Genomic DNA, 19781 nt, shown 5'->3' with positions numbered 1-19781 from the left:
AAAATTTTCACGATTGCGTTTCTGAAAAATTTCAGGTGCACAGTAAATTACCATTGGAAGCCTTAAGAATTTATAGCATCTAAATGGCGTGCTAAAAGTACAAAGATCACTACTATCCCCATCTAACGCTATTTGAAAAAACCCATCCTTTAAGTCCAAAACAGAGTAAATTGATTTATTACATATCTTTGGTAAAATCTTCTCAATTGTTAAAATCAACACGTTCTCTTTTTATAGCTTTTTTAAGATCTTGAGGATCAAGGCATATTCTTAATGATCCATTAGCTTTTTCAATTATTACTAGATTGCTACTAGATTTGGTTGATCAACTTTCGCAATAATGCCATGTCTCTTTAATTCGCTTAATTTTAATTCAAGTTGAGGTTTAAACTAAGTGGTACTCTACGTGGTGGCCTCACTACAGGGGTTATCTGATCATTAACTATGATTTTACACAATCCATTAAATTTTCCCACACCTTCAAACACTTCTGAATTATTAATAATAAATTGATCTTTAGATGGAGGTAAAACAATTGTATACTGATCCAACTTACCTTTATTTGATATTCCAACCTTATTTATAGAGTGAATCAAATTAAGTTTAACACATGCATCAATTCCTAATAATGGACGTATATGCTTGCTAAAAACAGTTAAAAACTCTAGAGTATGATCCTCACCATCTGAGGAACATTGTAACATTAACGAACCATCAGGTTTAACCTTGGACCCCCAAATGCTTCTAATACAACATTACACTTGTTCAAAATAAGTTCTTAGAGTTCTTAGCACTCAGTATTTCATAAGTTTTCACAGGCAAAACATTCACTTCATACCCTGTGTCCAACTTAAAAGTCACAATTGTCCTTCAACAATTATAGTTTTAGTCCAGTCTTTTGTAGACGATGTTGAGCACACACTTTTAGTTCTTTGAACATTTATGGAATTCACGAAGCATTCATCATCAGATTTACTATATAGATCTGCGTTATCATGCTCAAAAACATTTTGGACATCTGCACATAGTCAAAAAGTGATTTAGTTTGCTACAATTAAAGCATTTTTTTCCATATGCCGGACACTGTCCATTAACGTGATGTTTGTTGCATTTTTTACATAAAGATCTCTCAGTATTTGAAGTGTCATCACGCCATCCTCTGTGCTTCCTCACCGCTACGACTGCATTGGCTCCTCCTGCCTGATGTTTAACTAACAACTCTTAACGTTTGAGCACAAACTTTGCTCAGTTCAGCTGCTTTCCCTAATTCAATTGCTTTTTCCAAACTCAGATTATTTTCTCACAGCATCCTCTCCTGTAAACTGGCATCTGATACTCCAAGGACAATGCCATCACGTATGACAGAGTCACTCTGCTCACCAAATTTGCAAGATTTTACAAGTTTTTTCAGGTCAGTCACGAAACAATCAAAATGTTCCGCTTCTTCTTGTTTTCTCTTATTCTCTTATTGAATAAAAATCTCTCCACCACGACATTTGTTCTAGGCCTCGTGAAAGCTTCAAACATTTCAAGCACTTTTTCATAGTTGCCCTGATCTCCTGCTGAAAGATTGAGCGTGTTGAACATTTCAACTGCTTCCTCACCAGCGGCAATTAAAAATAAAGCAACTTTCACATATGAATCTTTTAAAGCATTTCCTGATACTTTCATATAAATCTGGAACAGCTGCTTGAATCTGCGCCAGTTTTCGGCCACATTGCCGTTGAAACTTAGGCATTGCGGAGGACAACAAAATTCCATCTTGCATCTGCTGAGAAGAAAAATAACCAAAGGGACTGCCTAGCAATTAGTTGTAATACTACTCCACACGACTACACCATGTTATAATCATATTAATATTTCTTGATCTATAAGTTCATTACAACACGCTCACATAGCACATCGTTTATTCTAAACCGACATCAACTGACAATTACTTTACTTCAGTTCGACTAGCAACTAGTGCATTGCCACATATATGCAACAACTGTATCCTAGGATTAAACCAATTTTGTTTGCTGTTATGCAAGAATGAGAGGATATTTTCTTTTGCTCAACATGCATTGCACATGCGCATGCGAGTATCTCGATTCTCGAGGTTGCTAGAAATTTGCTTTGCCTTTTTAAAAAGACAATCTGATTGGAGATGCGAAAACTGGCTATACGCCAGGTGCCTGAATAACACTCGTAATTCACCACAAATGTTATCACTTCCAACGTTGGTGCGGAAATCACTATTTTGGCACCAACTTTGCAACTCCCTGACTTCAGGATTTTGACTAAAATATTTAAATTCCCTGATGTTTTCGGTCAATTTCCAAATTACCTGACTTTTCCCAGTTTTCCAGGTAGCATCACAACCCTGAGACATTTAAAGCTTACAACTGAAAGAATATCATACTTACCTTCATGCTGGTCTTTCCTTATTATCCCCTCATCCAGCAATTTTACAGGATAATCGGAGCGAAAAAGCTGATACACAGTTGTATCAATCAATGCTTAATAAATCAAAGATTTAAAGATGACTCAACTCCATAATTGATAGGTAATTTTACCTGAACATGGTGTCATTTTTTAAAGACATTTTTTTAACATCTGGTATGGACTATGCTGGTTCTATTACCCTTAAATTCAATAAGGATCATGGTTCTAAAACAACAAAAGGTTACATAGCTTTTTTTGTTTTCTTCTCAGCTAAAGCTATGCATATGGAAGCAGTTGGTGTCTGATGGCAGACTCATTTATTGCTGCACTTAGATGCTTCATTTCATATTGTCGTGCATCACATCATATTTACAATGACAATGGTACCAACTTGGTGGAAGCATGTGAAAAACTGCATAGATTAAATCAAATTTGGTCTTTTTTATATGCAATAGAATCAGTGTCACTAACACAGACATTTAGTGAATAATATTTTATACTGCTTGCTTCACCAGATTTTGGAGGAATACGAAAAACTGGCCCATTTGAGATGAGTATTGAAAGAGACTGTTTTGACATACATAGAATTGTCTACACTACTTGCCCAGAACAAGACTATTTTGAATTCATGTCCAATTACTTACATGAACGATTCTGATATTGACTCTATTAATGTTTTAACTTCATCTCATTTTACAAGTGATACTTTGACTTCCATTCCAGATAAAAAGTAAACTGCTCGCACAATGAGTTCTAGGTGGGAAGTTATTCAGAACCGTCGGCATCAATTCTGGAATCGCTGGAAAATGAATATTTGATTTCTCTTCAACAGTAATCCAAAAGGCAAACCAAACTTGAAGATCGACACTATGATTCTTGTTACTGAAAATGGATCCTGATCTGACCAATACAGCATTCCATAAATGTCCATTCTGGCAGAAGGATTAGTTTGTGTAGCCACAGTCAAAACTAAAATTAGTGTCTTTAAAAAGCCTACAACTAAACTTTCACCTCTGCCTTTGTATCAAGACTGAACCTGATAGGGTGGAAGTATGTTAAATTTCACACCTCCTGTAATTAATTTACATCTATTCATTGCCCTCTATTAGCAATGCTTTTCTACTGCAGTTGCCATGGATTTCAGAATGTAGCTGACCTACAACTGTTTTGTAATTTTAAGTAAATTACAATGAATCAAGCACTGTACATTTTAAAATACTTTAAAAAATCTCATATTTAATTTTGATTCTGTTTAAAGCAGATATTTAGATGTAAAAGAACACAAATCTGAGAAATTTTGGTACTTTTGCGTTATCTGCCCAGCGCTTTCGCAAAGTAACTAAATGATGGCGACTACTTTTTGCCAACCTAATATGTGAAAAACATAGCTATTTTAAAAGAATGGCTGTGTGCTGAAAATGACTTCAAACAGCAATGAATAAACAGAATTAAAAACACAAGAAACATCCATGACGAAATAATAAAAATTATAAAAAACATCCATAATAAAACACCCAAAATTTTATAAAACACTAACAACTTAACTAAATTAAAAATGCATCATACATTCAGAATAAAATGGTTAATGCTAGTTTTTGGTCAGTGTGCACAGCTAGCTGTTTTAACTGGAAAAAAAAAAAAAAAAAAAATTAAGAATTGTGCGGAGCAAACAGGTACTGCTCTCTATGCGTGTATTGACCTATTCTAACCCAAGGTGGGGGGAATACAGAATTTTTGACCTCGCAGACCAAAGTGGCACTCCTCTCCATGTACACATCAGAGTGTTTTAATTTAATAATAATAATAACTGAAAGCTTTCAGATTTTATGTTACTTCCAATTCCATTTTTTTAACGATTTGCATGTTATCTTTATTTATTAAATATCATGTTTTTAGCACTTAAACCATAAAATTCAATTCAACAGCAATATCATATAATTTTAAAAAAACATATCTTTAGAATTTCCAATACATGGTCTCGCATGCTGGAGATAAAAATGTTTTTCTCGTACAGTGTTGCCATTGCTTGCTTTGAAATCATTGAGTTTGTTAATAAAAAATTCTTTAATGTTTGACAAAATATGAAATGGATAATGAAAAAATTTCAAATTTCAAATCTGGGCTTCCAGATGCCCACATCTGAATAGAAGACTATGTTATTCAAAACTTGAAGTCTCGAGGTACCGTTGTTCTTTCAGTGCAAGAAACATATATACATTCATGCAGGTTCTTCATAGTTTAATTTCTTTAAATATAAAGCAGGGCCCTAACATTTGGCAGCAACAATTTGAAAAGTGAAATGACATTTATGGTGAACAAACACAAATGCCAAAATGAAACTAATAGCCCTTCTGGGCAAACTGCCCCTTTGAGCTTAAAAAAAAAAAAAAAAAAGAGAATTACAGAGAAAAACCCAATTTTTTGACACTCTTCTTTTTCCAAGCTACACACTCACACTTCTCGCAGATAATTATATCAATGAATAGTTGTATTTGGAGACATACTGAGACAATAAGAACTGTAAGAATGACAAAACTCACCAGATGATCAAAACTTTTTAGATCAGCAATAAATGAAAGGAACAGCAGTCGTAAATGATATCTGAATGTTCTCAAACCAATTTCCTATTCTCATTTGAATACTTTGCTGGCAATTTTACAGAATATGCCTGTTATGTGCTGGCACAATGCATGTGCCATTATTCAGCTGCCAGAAAAAATACAGAGTTGCCTACTTTGGCAACATACTGTTTTGCCCAGTGATTCTCATCATTGGAGGATAATGCAAAAGTACCAAAATTTTAAACTAATATTTCAATTGGTGCCACACGATGCTCTAAACAATTTAGTGCTTCACTTTTACATGCTTTCTAGTTTATACAAATGAGAAAGAGTAATAAAGTATCATAAGATTATCAGCACTATTAGAAGTAAAAAACAGACAAATTCTTGGACTAGATTATGTAAATTAGGTACAGTACATGATGACTTAAGATTCATTCTCAAGTTTTGACCAACAGCAGGATACTCATCCTCAACTTTCCTACTTTTCTTATTGTGTTGAGATGACAACTGACCTAAGGCTGGAGTGCCTAACGGATTATGTTATCTTGATGGGGGGGGGGAAGTGATCAGCAAACATGCATTAACTGAAACAACTTCAAGTGTTACAGATTACACATTGTTATGCTAATAAAATATTACATGGTGCACAAGCTGGTGCTTTGTTAGACTCTTGCATTATTCACAGTGTTATAACTTCAAGTACTGCAGATTACAAATAGTTATGTTACATAAAATATTACATGGTGTACAAGTTCATGCCTTGTTAGACTTTCACATTAGTCACAGTGATTTTTATGTTGCTTTGTGCATTTAGCCTATTTCAACATTTAACATTTGGGGGAGGGGTATATGATAAGATAATAAAATAAAAAAGATTAAATAATAAAATAATAATAAAGAAATAAAAATAATAATACAGAGAAAACCTAAAAAAAAAAAAAAAAAGGGACTGGAAATAATATTAATATATATAATATTAGAATTTAATTATTACTTTCAAGGAACAGTACTACAGTATATTGTAACTTAAATAAAGTAAATTCATTGCAACTAAACTAATTTAGATGTATGTAAAATAAATGTCAAATTAGGCTGACGAATAGAAACCATTAAAAATGTTATTAAAATTTATCTTAACATATGTATGACACATTATAAAATGAAATGAAAGTTAAATATTGTATAATACTTCTAGCAACAGATTTATTGTCAGCTTGCATTTCAACTTTCCTATTAATAATTGACAAGTCTTGTAAGCTAATTTACAACAGTCCTGAATTTATATATTGTATTAGTTAGTCTTTATCACTTATCTGCATAATAATATGTTTTGTTTATTTGCTTGTAACAGTATTAAATAAATGTATCATTTCAGTTAACCTATATAATTTTTCTGCAGAATAATATGTATAATTTATTTAAATTTTTTAAATAGAAAGAAAGCGTAAAAATCAAAATTAAATTATTGTTTACTTGCCAAAGACAAATTGACTTTTGTGAATAAGCAGGATTTGTTTTCAATTAATAATACCAACAAAGTTTGAAACCAGTTGAAATGAAATTTGAAAAAAAATAAATGTTACTAGAAATATTGTATAATATTTATGATTATTAACAAGATTGAAATGCCTTGCTCAGTGCTTGTATTTATGTACTATATTATTAAATAATAATTAACATTACTGGGCATGTACATCAAAACTCCTATCATCCAAATTCAAATATTTAACACTGTAAAAAGAAATAAACTATGCATATTATTATGCAGAAAAGTTATATAGCTTAACTGAAATGATACATTTATTTAATAGTGTTACGAGCAAATTAACAAAGCATATTACAGTACAAAGTCAGTAATCCGGACTCGTCGGGACTTCGGCGATTCCGGATTAGGGTTTTTTCTGGATTATAGATCATCAATTTAAATCTGGTAAGATGGCATGCAGAAATTATACAATTAAAAATAAGAAACCATAATTCATTAAATAAAGAGCAATTATGATCTAAAGGGTATCAAAATTTACTAAAAAAAGCTTAATATTTATTTGTTTACTTAAGTAAACATTTCTATCAATGTAAATTTTTTAAGTTGCTTCGTTTTTTGTGCTAATACTTTCTCTTTAATTCTGTAAACAGACATAATTTCTTCTTCAGTTACAAAGTTCCACTGTTCAAAGTCCTGTAATTGCTGTGTCGAGAATATCAACTAACTTGTCAAGTGAAATTTTTTCGTTTTAAATAACGTTCTCTGTTACTTTCTTCACTATTGGAAACGCGCATGGGTAAACACTTTACTGGCTTTACGCGTATGCGCGCATCAAACGCGCATGCGTAGCAGACCCATTACACGCATGTGTAAGTTTGCGGCTTTGAGCTCCGGATTATAGATCATTCTGGATAATGGACTTTGTACTGTATTATCCAAATAAATGATAAAGACTAACTGATACAATACATAAATTTATAACTGCCGTAAATGAACTTATAAGACTTGTTGTCAATTAGTAGTAGGAACAATACTTGAAACCAGTTGAAATGCAAGCTGATAATAAATCTGTTGCTAGAAATATTATACAATATTTGTGATTAATAATGAAATTGTAAGCCTTGCTCAGTACAAATGCACATATACTGTATTTCTATACCATAATTAGTTTTTATTGTCTTCTTTCCTACTACCAACCTCTTGAGATGACTTCAAGTTTGAAAATTTTTAAGTGCCTTCTTTTTGCAAAGGTTTTACAAATGCTCGTTCTTTGTCTTTTACAAATGCTCGTTCTTTGTCTGGGATGCGAACCCAAACCCACTGGCATTTGTAGTCAACCTTTGTTAATCATCATACTGTCAGAGAAATCTTTTACATTGAAGAAGCCATTTTTGATAATATCAATACTTTTGATGCTAAAATAAAGATATGTGATTCGAGAATGTTCAGACAATTCTTGCAGAAAAGCTGACATGTTTGTTACTAACAACCACTGATACATGTGCAAACACTAGCATGACACAAGAAGAAACACTAAAAATTTAATTTTGATAATAGTTTTATAACTACAATACTTTTTCAGACTTTGCTTACATAATTGCTGCATTTCATTACTAAATAATTCTAAAGCAGAAGATGGCTCTGTTATTTTATTTAATTTAATGCTCGGCAAATATTAAAATTAACTATTAGTTGCATCATATTTTCCCATTATTTACTATGAGAAATTATATAATAAATGCTACCCTTAATAAGTATTATAATTCAAGCATTTCATACTTTAGCAGTAACAGACTTCAAGTGCCTGCTAACCTTTAGTGTTTTTTATTAACAAAAAATATTTTACATACAATATTTTATTTATTTCAAAGAAAACTATTTTTCACTTGCATGCAAGATAATTTTAATTATTGCTGAGTAAAAGTATAATGAGAATAAAACTGGATATGATGTGATAAATGGTAAAAGGTAAAGCTGTAAATCCTCTGATCTGATTAACATTATACAATGCTATTTTGAAAATACTGCATTTAAAGTTCAGTTACCTCTTCTGGATTAAGGTTTATCATATAACATAGAAAAAGATGAAAGTTCATGAAAAAGTAATCCAGCGAAATCAATCCAAAATAAAACAACATATGATTAGAAACAATATCACAAAACATAATAATACCTGAGTATTCAAACTTGGCTTAGATGTAGATGGAGAACTTTTGGACTGCACAGTAGTCATAATATGGCTTATAGACAGTGAAGATGTTGATAATGCAAGAGCATCAGTAGGAAAGCTTGAAGTATTTTGCACAAGTTGCTGAGATTGGCACATTTCATTTAACTTCCATTTTGTAGTAGGTAAACTTGTAACTGTAGTTGGAATAGCACTGAGGACAGCAGATGAAAAAGATGAGCAAACGGTAGTCGTAGTTAGTGTCTGATAGGACGAATGCTTAGGGAGAAGAGATGATTTTGTTGGTGATGGCTGAAATGCTGGAGAATCTGGATTAAGTATATGAACTGTCTGGGAGGAAGGATGAATACCTAACTCAGTGCAAGGATCAGAAACACTGCATCTGCCACTAATTTTTGAGTTGCAGAAATGAATGCTGGAGCTTTCTACGACTGTGTCAGTAACAGCACAAGAAAAACCTTTAAAATTTAAATATGTACATAATAATAAAGAAATTTATAAAATTTCTAAGTAAAATAATCAAGCTTTTTCATTAATGAATAACAATTATTACATACATTCTTTAAATGCAGCAGCATTATATGACTGTTTTTGATATGGTGTTTTATATGGTAGCATATATCTCATCTACTTTTTATTTCTTGTAACCTGTGAATGCTTAAGAGAAAATATTACATTTAAAAATGCAAATATATAATTAAAATAATTAGTATGAATGAATTAGTTTAGTTTAGTTTAGTTTGTACCTTCATGTTTCAGCATATGCCTTTTCTGCATTTGCCTTAAGAAAGTCATTCTGTATTGTTTCTAGAAACAGAATACTTTAATAGTTGCTTGGTTTTTCCAGAAACTACTTCACTATGACAGAAGTAATTTTATCAAGGCAGTACATCAAGCAACTATTTACAATTTTCTCTAAACTTTACACAGATAACTAATTAATGCAAATGATTAAAAGCCTGATGGATTCTTTGGGTCTTTGTCTGGTTTTGATACAGGAACAAAAGCTTTCTGCCATGCATTTGGGAAAATATATCCTTTTCAAATTCTGTTATAAAAAGTAAGAAAAACTAACATGAATGAACAAATGTTTGATCATGATATAACTAACAACATCAGGGCTTCAACAAGTTTTATGTGCATATGACAGTACTCTTTTTTTTTTTTTTTTTTAGTCCAAAGGGATTTGAATCCCGAAGGACTATTAGTTTCGTTTTGGCATTTTGCGTCGGACTCATAAATGTCGGTTCACTTTTCAAACTGTTGCCACAAAATGTTAGAGTCCTGCATTATATTTGAAGAAATTAAATAATAATAATAAAAAAAATCTGAAATTTTTCAGACTTTAAATTACATCCAAAGGGGCATTTTTTTAACGTTTTGAGTGTTACCTTTATTTATTAAATATCATGTTCTTTGCACTTAAACCATAAAATTCAGTTCAAGAGCAATATCGCAAAATAATGTTAAATTAAGCATATCTTTAGAATTTCCGATATACACAGTCTCGTGAGCTGGAGATAAAAGTATTTTTTTTCTATATAACATTGCCATTTCTCGCTTTTAAAGCATTGAGTTTGTAAATCAAAAATTCGTTAAAGTTTTACAAAATATAAAATCTATAATAAAACAAATTCCAAATTTGGGATTTCAGATGCCCATATTCGCAGTAGGATTTCGTCATTCAAAATTCGATGGCTCTATGTACCATTGTTTTATCACAATGCGAGAAATAGACAATCATTTATGCAGATTTTTCATTATTTAATTTCTTCAAATATAATGCAGGACTCTAACATTTTGTGGCAACAGTTTGAAAAGCGAACCGACGTTTATGAGTCCGACGCAAAATGCCAAAACGAAAGCAATAGTCCTTCGGGACTGAAATCCCTTTGGACTAAAAATCTGCATAAATGTATGTATTGTGATAAAACAACGTATTCTCGTATTGTGATAAAACAACGGTACATAGAGTCATCGAATTTTGAATAACGTAATCCTCCAACGAATATGAGCATGTGGAAGACCAAATTTGAAATTTGAAATTTGTTTTATGATCGATTTCCTATTTTTTAAAACTTTGACGAATTTTTGATTAACAAACTCAAGGATTTCAAAGCGAGCAATGGCAACGTTGTGCAGAAAAAACATTTTTATCTCCAGCGCGTGAGTCTCTGTATCGGAAATTCTAAAGATAGGCTCTTTTTAAAACTATTTTGCGATATTGCTGTTGCACTGGATCTTATGGTTTAAGTGCGAGGAACATGATATTTAATAAAGAAAGGTAACACACAAAATGTTAAAAAACGCCCCTTTGGACGTAATTTAAAATCTGAAACATTTCAGATTTTTTTTTTTTTTTTTTTTTTTTTTTGAGTACTGCACCATATGCTTACGAGTTAGAAGAGTTGAATGAGATTAAGGTATTATTTTTCAGAGTGAAATTAAGCTTGTATGTAATTACTATGAATGAAATGCTTGTACATGCATACTACGATCTGATTAGCCTGTTCCTAATCTTGACATCACCCTACAAACCACTAGTCAAGTGACTAACACAAGGTGTTAGCCATTCTGCCCTACACTACAAACAGATCTGACTTTATGAATGACGTCCAGTTCAAATTGCTACATTTAAAAAATAAGTGGATGTCAAACACTTCTTCTCAATAAACCAGCAGCTGCTATCGCAAAAGGCACACCCACACTGTATCAACTTCTTACTTATTTGCAGATGAATAAAGTCAAGGTATCTAGATATTTTTAAATAAATATTATATAGCAGAGTCATTAGATTCATATATCTATTTTTTCCTCATTACATTTTGATAGTGATTTCAAGTAACAAAATAACTGAACAATTTCTTAAAGTAACAAAATAACTAAACAATTTCCTTACTAATACTGTTAAAAAGACAGCAATTTAAGATAGCATTTCCCCCTAATTTTAATTCCTTACTTATTTGCAGAAGTACTAATGGATCAAAATGCTCAGATACTTTTAACTGCATATTTCATGCAAATGTTAGTTCAGTATTTAACAACACATGCATTACAGTAATCAGTGAAATTTTTTTCACCTTAAGCTATTATAACTATGATTTTCACTGATTCTTCACTCTAAATTTTCATTCTAAAATGTAGTACAGTTAACTTCTGTGTGCTGTGTTTGATGTTCCTATCGTTGTTATAAAAAGTGTGTCTGCAAATTTCATATGTGTTAAAATGTTTCAATAGCTGAAAACTGCAGTGACCTTTGATGAACACTATCTTTTAAAAGTTTTTCACCAAAGGAATATTCACCATCTTCGAACCTATTTACTAAAACAGTAGAAGAAAACTGAAAGATATGTATTCACTGTTATTTTATTGAAATTATATTTTTGGCATCCTTGCCAGGATGACGGAATATTATTTTGCAGTTATTGAAGAAAATATAATGTGTTCATTGAATGTATTGAATATTAATTTAGAAGTCAAACAACAAAAATCAGTGTTATATTTGCAAATTAAAATATACTGTGAAAATTTGCAAATAATGCCGGTTTTTGTTGTTTGACTTCTAAATTAATATTTGTTCGCCATGTTATTTTAACCTAAATCACTAAGTACTGAATATTTTGAAACATTCTGATCAGAAAAAATTACTTCTAAGCTGAAAATGGAAATGAGGCACTTCATTACGCCGCGGCACTTAGAACTCTGACATGAAAATGCACCATTACATATGTTTTGCAATACATGTCAATCACCATATGCTGTGTTTTCTTGAGGATGTAAGGAAGAAACTAAGTAACTTGTTAACTAGTGCAAGCTAGATCAAATTCTGTTTCTCTTAAAAAAGCAACTATACCCCAGTTAGAATTACATGTTTGATATATTGGTGCTAGATTAGCAAATACTGTTAGAAATGATTTGAAAATATCCAATATGGAAACGTTCTCCTGGTTTGATGAAATGGATGCCATCTGTTGGATTAAGAAGAAGGATAATTGGAGTGCATTTATTTCTAATGGGAAGACAGAAATTAGAAGTTTGACGTCAATCGACTAATGAAACTATGTACCAGCAGTACAAAATCTAGCTGATTTTCCACGTCAATGAACTGGGAAAAAAAAAAAAAAAAAAAGACAGGAATCCTATTTGGCTAAAATATTCAAGAGATAAATAGCTGACTTTTGAACTCATGCTAAATGAAGAAATTGTACATTCAGAAAGGAAGATTATAACATCCTCTAAAAATGAAGAGAAACTAGATTTCTTCTGTTGAGTAACCATCATACAAGAAGATAATTAGAATTACATAATGGATTTATAGATCCTTCAGGAATACTAAATGACTTGTCAAGAAAAGCAAAGGACCATTAATGGTGCATGGAACCAAGAAAGCAGAAAAGATGATTTTGAAAAAAGTCCAAGAATAGTTCTTCACTTGAAAAAAATGACAAACACTTCCAGTCTTTATCAACAATTACTAACTGATGGATTAGTAAGTGTGAAAAGAAATCTTCCTAAGCAAAACAATAAAGAATATTTCAGACTTCTCAAGGTATTACTACATTGTTAAAAGCTTGATTATGTGGATGCATCATACACTGGGGATGCCAATGCCCAGTATTTAATGTCAACATTGTGAAAAGATTATTGGATATTGAAGAGCAGGAAAATTGTTAAGATGATTATAAAAACAATACAGTTAGTAAACAATACATTATAAAACCTATGAATGCATTTGCAGGATTTTTACTAGAACATTTTTGAGAAGATTTAGCTTTTGAAGCCTTAAGAGTGGATTTTTTTGGTCCCTTGCAATTAAGAAATGGATCTAAGAGTTGGCCAGTATTGTTTACACTGAATTAGAACCATCATTGTTTACTGATAGTTGTTCTATTCTAGCACTGAGAAGATTTAATGTGAGAAAAGATTGCCCAAGTGTCATCTATTAAAGCAATGAACAAAGTTGGTGGGAGAAGCTAACAACTAAATCATTTGATTGGTCTAGAATGCGGTAATGTACATTGTTTAAGAGAATTACCTGAAAATTCAGCCCACCATCAGCATCCTGGTGAAGTGGATTTTAGGAGCACCTAATAACACATGTTAAAAAACAGGCATGTTTTAGAAAATGCTTATTTAGATTATAAAGATCTACACACAATACTCTGGAATACTGACAATATAATGAATAATGGACCCTTGATCTACATGTCTGAAGACAGTAGTGCTTTTATGCTTTTAACTCTCATAATGTTATTACAAGAAATAATAGAAGTGAGAGTTCCAGATTTAGACCTAAACAATTCACGCTAGGCTAAGAACTATGCTTAAAGACAAAGAATTTGAAAACAGCTCAGAAAACAATATAAGTTGTATAGTTAGAACAGTTGAGAGACCCTAACATGACAGCAGAAGAATACAATTTAGAGAAAAGGCATGATACCCTTTATGGAGATGATAACATAAAGAAATAACCAATATTCAGCCAAAACAGGTTTAAATATATCCAGGAAAAGGCAGAAAAGTACATGTGGCAGAAATCAAGACCAAATATGGGCCTTATTTATGACCAGTCTACATATTACATTCATTAGAAATTAAAGACAATGACAAATTATTAAAAGAGAATAATCTTGATATAGTGGCTCGTGACTATAGTTTAATTCCTACCATGAACATTCCACGTTATCCTGAGTGTCTTGAACATGATTTTGTTGTCATTCAAAGATCACAATTTTGATAGCCATTGAAAAAGAGATAATGAATGAACCTGTGACACTGAATGTTCTTCACTTATAAATCTCCGAATCTCAAAAGGCGAAGAATATTATGAACATTTCCTTCCCTAAGCTATTGTAACTGTGAATTTTGCTGACAGTAATCATTCTAGGTTTTGATTGTGAAATGTAGTATAGTTGACTTTTGTGCACCGTGTTCAATGTTCCTGTTGATGTTGTAAAAGTTGTGATTAAACTTCATGTTCATTAAAATGTTTCAATAACTGAAAACTGCAGTGATCTCTGATGAACTTTTATCTTTTAGAAATTCTCAGCAAAGGAAAGTTTGCCATCTATGAACTTGTTTGTGGAAATAGTAGAAGAAAACTGAAAAGTATGTACTCACTGTTATTTTATTGAAATTACAACAGCTGTTTCAGCTGACTATAAATTTCCTTTCAGTTCACACACACACACACACACACAAAAAAAAAAAAAAAACATAAAATTTAAATATCCATAATGTCGTAAAAAAATTTTAACACATTACATTAATTATAAAGCTCCAAAAATTCCATACTTCTTAAACACTATCTAGAAATTCATAAAGTTTATTTATTTTAAAACTTACTTAATTTTACATACAATTTCTACTATTCAATACTAGCAACTATTCAAGAATGCAATGAAAAATTTTTATTGGTCAAACATTTTTCATTTAAATCAAAGTTGAATTAATTATATTGCCTTACTTTCTGAAATGAACTGTCCAACAAAAGAATCATTTGATGCTCCACATATTGATGATATCAGAGCTTCAGAAGTACCATGACTGCAATATACATATGTGTATATGTTAACGTGAAAGACCGAAATTGGAGAATGTCGACTTTCACCGGAGAATGTCAACATTCACCAAATACGTCGGTGAAAGATCGAATATTTCTTTACATTCTTGTACATTCGGACCCTCACCGGTGTATGTCGACAATCACAGATATGCTCTGGTGTAGGTCGAAAAGAGAGGAGTATATGTACACGCTGCCATTCCAAAAGGAAGTGTTCCACAAATAAATGCAGCTGTAAAAGCAAGGGCCTCTTGTGCAATTCGAAGTGTCATAATAGTTTAAGTTGTTGCAATAAATAAGATTTGAATCACATAATTTGGTAAGTTTATAACTTCTATTATTTTCCTTTCTCATTTTGAATGTACTGTGTGTTTTAAGTTCTTATATTCTTAAGTTCTTATTCTGAGTCTCAAGTGCGTTTTTTCACGAATGAATTACGAAGAAGGAAATATAATATTCTTATATGTTCAACATTCACCATTAGTACATGGTGAATGTCGACATTCACAGGTGTAAGTCAGAAATAAGAGTATTTGGAAAATATTTCGGACATACACCAAGCGACTATGTGAATGTTGACATTCGCCGGTGAAAGTCGACATTCTCCAGATTTCGATGTTTCACCGTAACATATATATATATTAGACTGGGAAAAGTTATACTGTCTATTATACAATTATGCACTCAAACACACACAGCCATGAAATAAAAAGTGAAACAAAACAGAAATACTTTAAGCTAGAAATTTGCTAATATTTAAATTGTGGATACCTGTTTACATTAACTGACAAAGAACTATTTGAAGATACAACATTATCTTTTGGCTTGCCAGTAGAATTATCAGAAACAACACTTCTTGCACTTGGCCCGGAACTCAAACTTCCAAAACTACGTTTATTTCTTGTTCTAAACCTAGCAGAATTCAAAAAAATTAATTCAGAATTCAAAATAATCAAAAAAATTAATATTAAAATATTAGTTATAATGCAGAGTTTCATACTTATCCAGCTCTTCTTGAGAGTGAGCAAACGTGCAACTAGTACCACGAGGACAACTTCCACGCTGTGTTAAATCTCGACACATACTTGTTTTATATTTTGTATTCAAGTTTGGTCTGTCTTCATGCAGCTTACGATTACCAAAATTTTGCAGAAATTCTACCAGTCCTTTAACAACAATCTTTGTAGCTTCTTGAGCATTTTTCAAATCTTTCCATGAAGGTGGTGGTGTATCTAAAAGAGTAAAAACAGGTATTTAAAAATGGTCAAACTTGGAAAATGTACTTTGAATAAACGAAAACACTGAAAATGTCTTAAAAAACAAGCACAAAATGTTAAAAACTGAAAGTAGTTTCCAATATTAACACCAAATCAGTTCTTGAAAGTTATTAAAAGTTCTGGAAAAATGGAGACAAGACTTCACCTCATATTTAGATTACAATTAATTACATAGGTATGTAGTTGTTTTTAATATTTTTGAAAGTTGCATCATTTTTTATATTAAAAAAAATGGCACACAAAATTATGTTTGTGGATTAGACACCCAGGACTCAACAGGAACAACACCAGCAAATAGCAAATCTAAGTAAAATATTAGTCAGTAAAACGAATATATAAATTGATCTACTGGGGTGATTTTGAGGTGATGTTTAACCAATTGCACTGGTTGCCCTGTTGGCAATAGACTAAATGGAACATGAGTAACCATCAGACCATCAAGGCAAGCGTGACTAGAGATCAGAATTTTTGACGCAATCCTCTCTTTCTTGCCAGTTATGGAAATAGACAAGAAAATGGAAACAATGCTTATCATACTTTTAGAGAGACTTAAAAAAATTCTCATGAAATTCATTAAATCTTGATGGCTGTTTATGAAGATAACACAATAAAGGAAACACTAATGAAAAAATATCAACAAACGATGAATGCTGCCTTCCACATGAAGATTCTTAAGCACTTGAAGGATCATGTGTAATCATGTCCAACTAAATTTGTATTGTTATGGATTTGGTATTTAAATAGCTAATGTTAGTTGAATTATAAATTAAATTGTTTTATTCCCCGTGCAGTGCAGCGCGTGACAAATATTATGAGAAAGCTAAGTCGGAAAAATTAAAAATACAAGAGCACGCGCATTTATCATTTAATAAATAAATATTTCTTTTTGGTTTCGAGAAAGTTCCAGAAAATTCTCGCACGCGATTTAAAATTTTAGAGGAGGAAAACCTATCAGTTCATTGTTATTAGTTAGTTTGCTGTTGTTTTAAGAGTTTGCTTAGAAAACTGCTCCTGTTGACTGTAGCGAATTCGCGGATTAGCCTTTCTTTAGCTGTTTTGAATTAAGTTCTCTTGAATGTTTGAGTAATTAAAAGATAACTACTGTGAGATATTGTAATATTGCATGAATATCTGAGAAAATTGAAGTCTTGTTTTTTATTTATTTGTGATAATAATAAATCTTATTCATTTTTTTATCGGACTTGTTCATTCAAATCCAAACGAACCCGTACATACGCAACAGTATCATGGTGATGGATGGCTACTGCATAATAACACTGTGCCTGCACATTCAGCAGAGAGTGTCTACGGGTTTCTGGCCTGCAACACGGTCACCACATTAATTAGATCTTTATCTCACTAGACTTTGCTTCTTGAGATTACTTTTTGCCCCAAATGCAAAAAGGTCATCGCGGGGCAGTGCTGGGATATTAAAATGAAAATAAGACAGCTAAAAATCCCTGACTTCTGAGGACTTATAGAAATGGTTTGAATAACAAAAATAGAGATTGGACAAACGTATTGTTATAAACGGAGTATTTCAAAGGGGATTAGATAGATTTACCTTAAGGTTTACAATATAGAGATTTTATGACTTCAGTTTAGATATTTATTCAATAGATTACATAAGATATTTGTATAACATAAATAATTACATTTAAGATTAATTGATGATTTAATCACAGTGTGAGTCAAATTCACAAAAGCATTGACTGTCATTTTAATATAGTACAAAATTGATCACATGCAAGTGTTAGTAAACAAGGAGAATGCAAAATAATAAAGTATTACTATTTAGCATTTACATTAATAATCTAGTGAATTTTATATAAATTTAAATTTCACATCCATATGCTTTTTAACCATATTAATATCTATCCATTAACTCATTATTATTAATAACATCTATTTTTGAATAATTTCCATATAAGAACAGTGATTTATTTACTGCAAAATTAATTACTGATAGTTAAATTAATACATAATCTTTGGCTAATTATTATGCATTATTATTCTCTATTAATTTACATACTTGATTGCCATCTTATGTTTTTACTGATATATTGTTTTAATTGATTAATTTAAACCTCTTATCAACAATCTATATTATACTTTCCTTATTATTTTAAGATAAAAATCAATGTTGCAAAAATGAATCATTTCATTTCTATTTATTTCATCTTTATTATTTTCCTGCTTCTTTTAAATGCAGTAGTTTAGTATACTAAAAAAGATGACCGTTTCTAACAAACTCAATTAGAAACATTAAAAATCTGATGTGTACACCACATGACTTCCTTGCTTGGAATATTAAATTATATGCATTTTTCCTGCATTTTATTTAAATTTATAGAATTGAATTAAAGCCACTTCGTCAATAGCGTATAAACCCCAATAGAATATATACACTCTTTAAAATTCACTATATTTATTTGCCATAGGAACACTCTGCCACTAGGTTCACTTAACAGCATTACATTTCATTCATTTTATAACTCAGAATGTGCAAAAATTATATCATGTGAAGAATTATCTAATCTTTGTCACATGTTCTATTCAAATACTATACTAAATAATAAATCTAAAACGATGTATAAAAGAAATCAGACAAATAAAAAAGAAACAGTTGTTATTGCAAAGCTTAGACTGGCAACAAATCCACTAATCTGCTAAGTTTCAAATGTAAGCTTTTAAATTGTTGATAATTCTAAAAATATTGCATGCAGGCTAACTAAAGGAGCAAAAACCTTAACTGGAAGATAAGAACAACATAATTCAATCATTTTTAAAGCAAAAAATGCACAATTTACCAACATATAAGAATAAAGAAATTTAGCTCGAGGAGCCAAGTAACAGGCAGAGTTTATGTATACATTTACTTACTCTTCATAAGGCCAATTGCCACCAAAAAAGGGAGGTGCACAACTACATCCTATAGCTATCCTATATACAACATTTCAACATCCTGAGGCTACATGTTTTTGAGTTATGCAATATACATACATACTCGAGTATGTACCTACAGACGCCACGAAAAAATCTCTTCTGAATCCATTTAAAATCAGCTTCATAATTTTTTGGGGAGTCCTTTATTCTGTCCATTCGTACAGATGTCATGCAAAAACATAGCTAAATTACATTCAATAGCAGTCAAAATGGATATTTTTGTTGAAATATGGTAACTGGAATTTTTCGTGATTACAATACTTCCTTTACTTTGTACAAGGAAGTAAAAATTTATTTAACTTTAATACTAACTACACATACACTGCATCATTGA

The 19781-nt window shown here is 31.3% G+C and overlaps 1 protein-coding gene across 3 annotated transcripts in view; it reads right to left on the bottom strand.

Moving 5' to 3' along the window:
• LOC118181153 (uncharacterized) overlaps window positions 1-19781 on the bottom strand; it is a 115610-nt gene that overhangs the window by 59129 nt on the left and 36700 nt on the right. For all 3 annotated transcript variants that reach the window (XM_085811649.1, XM_085811650.1, XM_085811648.1), the window contains exons 6-9: window positions 16225-16456; window positions 15996-16136; window positions 15129-15208; window positions 8648-9120 (exon numbers count right to left, since the gene is read on the bottom strand). In XM_085811649.1, the coding sequence (XP_085667775.1) occupies window positions 8648-9120; window positions 15129-15208; window positions 15996-16136; window positions 16225-16456 (926 nt within the window). The remainder of the gene's footprint in view (window positions 1-8647; window positions 9121-15128; window positions 15209-15995; window positions 16137-16224; window positions 16457-19781) is intronic.

The sequence above is a fragment of the Stegodyphus dumicola genome, chromosome 2 (assembly GCF_044657685.1).
Source record: "Stegodyphus dumicola isolate Sdum_Otavi_A_Nest chromosome 2, ASM4465768v1".
In the NCBI taxonomy this organism is placed as follows: domain Eukaryota; kingdom Metazoa; phylum Arthropoda; class Arachnida; order Araneae; family Eresidae; genus Stegodyphus; species Stegodyphus dumicola.
Note: the sequence above shows the minus strand (reverse complement) of the source record. Positions and strands in the feature narration are given on the sequence as shown.